At 42.9% G+C, this 2,500-nt stretch overlaps 1 protein-coding gene across 5 annotated transcripts in view; it reads left to right on the top strand.

Annotated features, from left to right (window-relative positions):
• arhgap12a (Rho GTPase activating protein 12a) overlaps positions 1 to 2,500 on the top strand; it is a 41,802-nt gene that overhangs the window by 6,780 nt on the left and 32,522 nt on the right. For all 5 annotated transcript variants that reach the window (XM_062530765.1, XM_062530766.1, XM_062530768.1 and 2 more), the window contains exon 2: positions 1 to 9. This exon is cut by the window's left edge and continues 1,257 nt beyond it. In XM_062530765.1, coding sequence (XP_062386749.1) covers positions 1 to 9 — 9 coding nt within the window. The remainder of the gene's footprint in view (positions 10 to 2,500) is intronic.

Raw genomic sequence — 2,500 nt, forward strand, 5'->3', positions numbered from 1 at the left:
CACCTACAGGTAAGGATACACACACACACATGTACTGAGCATACACACACACACACACATGCACACACACACATCTGAGCACCTACAGGTAAGGACACACACACACACATCTGAGCATACACACGCACACATCTGAGCATACACACACACATACACGCACACACACACACACACATCTGAGCACCTACAGGTAAGGACACACTGTACACACATCTGAGCATACACACACACATACACACACACACACACACGAACATACACACACACACGAACATACACACACACACACACACACACACACACACACACACACACACACACACACACTATGCTATAGGGCTAGGGTTGGGTATCGTTTGAATTTCAACGATTCCGGTTCCGATTCCGATTCGTTGTTTCGATTCCGGTTCCTACCGATTCTCGATTCCGATTCTTTTAAGAGGCAGGGTCAAAAAGTTTAGGACACCAGTATTTTAATAAGCTAGCTAACGGTCTTTCTGAATGAAATAGTCTGACCCTCTCCATCAATTCTAACTTTACTATGAATTTCTCACAGGACTGTTTTGAACTACAATATAATTATCAAATCTATGAACTTGAATATAAATATTATAATGTAATGAAACCTCATGAAAACACATTTAGGCTACACATGTGTGTCTGATGCTGCAGATACGTATAGATACAGTTGTGCGAACACTTCCGGTGGATGCTTCTTTGTTGGTGTTCAGCGGTTTCTTCTTCCGGTCAGCGTACTGAGAATCGATACTAGGTATTGAAATTTAAACTTTTGAACGATTCCGGGTATATCGGAAAGCCGGTTCCGGTTCCAATCGATTCTCGATTCTCGATAGCCAACCCTATATAGGGCAGGGATTCCCAGACTGTGGTACATGAGCTTCCACTAGGAGGTGTGCGAGGTGAAAAGGGCAATGTCGGAAAAGAGCTAAAACGGACTTTTAAAAAACTCTCAAGCCTACGTTGTCTTGCTCTTCGTGTTTCATAACGCTGTTCCCCACGCTGTTTAGTTTAGTGTGAGAGCTCAGCTCACGGACCAGCTGCACATCCTGGCTATCCCGTAGGGCGGCTAGCTAAACACGGTGCCTGAAACGCGTCAATAGAATGTGTTGCGTTTTGAGGTGTCGGATGGTGGGGGTACGCTACTATGCTATAGAGAGCCGAAGTCCCGCCCCTTCCGTTTGCCTCCATGGGACCTATCTTTGGATTTTTTTTTAATGGCAGTCAATGGAGAAATATAAATTATTTTCTGGTCCCGATTGTCTTGTGCCTTGAATTCCCCATATGATGTTTGTCAATTTTAATGACAATTTTTCATGTAAAGACATTTGAAAAGTATGTCGTAACTAGTGAATTACAACATTGTGAAAGATCGTGTTTCCAACGACTACAAACACATCAGTCGCGTTAGTGACGTTAGACCAATTCACAGCCACTGGCGCCAGCAACAGGTCTTATTTGAGCTTCCCCCTTGCCGATGAAAATATCATGAGTCAGAGGATTAAACACATCAGATAAGTTGTATTTCATTCATAGACTGTACAAACACTACTGTTAAGTGACTTAGCTGGCAGCAAGATGTAACCGTTAACTAGCATAATAGCTAGCTAACTAGCCAGCCTCTCGATTTCTAGTTGGTGACGTGCATCGTTTGAGACGAGCGATGTAGTCCACTGAACGGATTCGCACAAAACTTGCATAACTTTTAAAGTCTAACGAAAAACAGAACTTTATTAATGTGAAAAATTATATTTTAAATTCCCACACATCATATGTGAAATGCACGGTCCAATTGAACGGGACCAAAAAATAATTGTTATCTCTCCACTGACTCCCGTGCTTAAAAAATCGTTAAATAGGTCCCATAGACCGGAAGTAGAAGGGCGGGACTTCGGCTCTCTATAGGGGAAGAGTTTAGAGGCTATGTTACTATGCTATGGTACCATGTTATGCTACTATGCTATAGGAGAACAGTGTGGAGGCTATGCTACTATGCTATGCTACCATGTTATGCTACTATGCTATAGGAGAACAGTGTGGAGGCTATGCTACTATGCTATGCTACCATGTTATGCTACTATGCTATAGGAGAACAGTGTGGAGGCTATGCTACTATGCTATAGGAGAACAGTGTGGAGGCTATGCTACTATGCTATGCTACTATGCTATAGGGGAACATTGTAGTGGCAGGCGAAGGGTATCAGAGAATGATCTGTATGAGCACAATATCAGCCCAACACACACACACACACATTCAATCATTTAAGCCTTGATATTTAACTAAGTAAGAGTTCTTGTATATTCTGTTCGCATTCATTCAGCTACACACACACACACACACACACACACACACACACACACCCTCGCTCTGATGCATCTCTCCTATTGACTCACTCTGTACTTAAGAACCAAAGAGCAGCTGAATGAAGACAGAATGGCTTTCTCTCTCTCCCTCTCCCTCTCTCACACACAGACACACAGA

This window comes from Sardina pilchardus, chromosome 2, assembly GCF_963854185.1.
Source record: "Sardina pilchardus chromosome 2, fSarPil1.1, whole genome shotgun sequence".
Lineage (NCBI taxonomy): Eukaryota > Metazoa > Chordata > Actinopteri > Clupeiformes > Clupeidae > Sardina > Sardina pilchardus.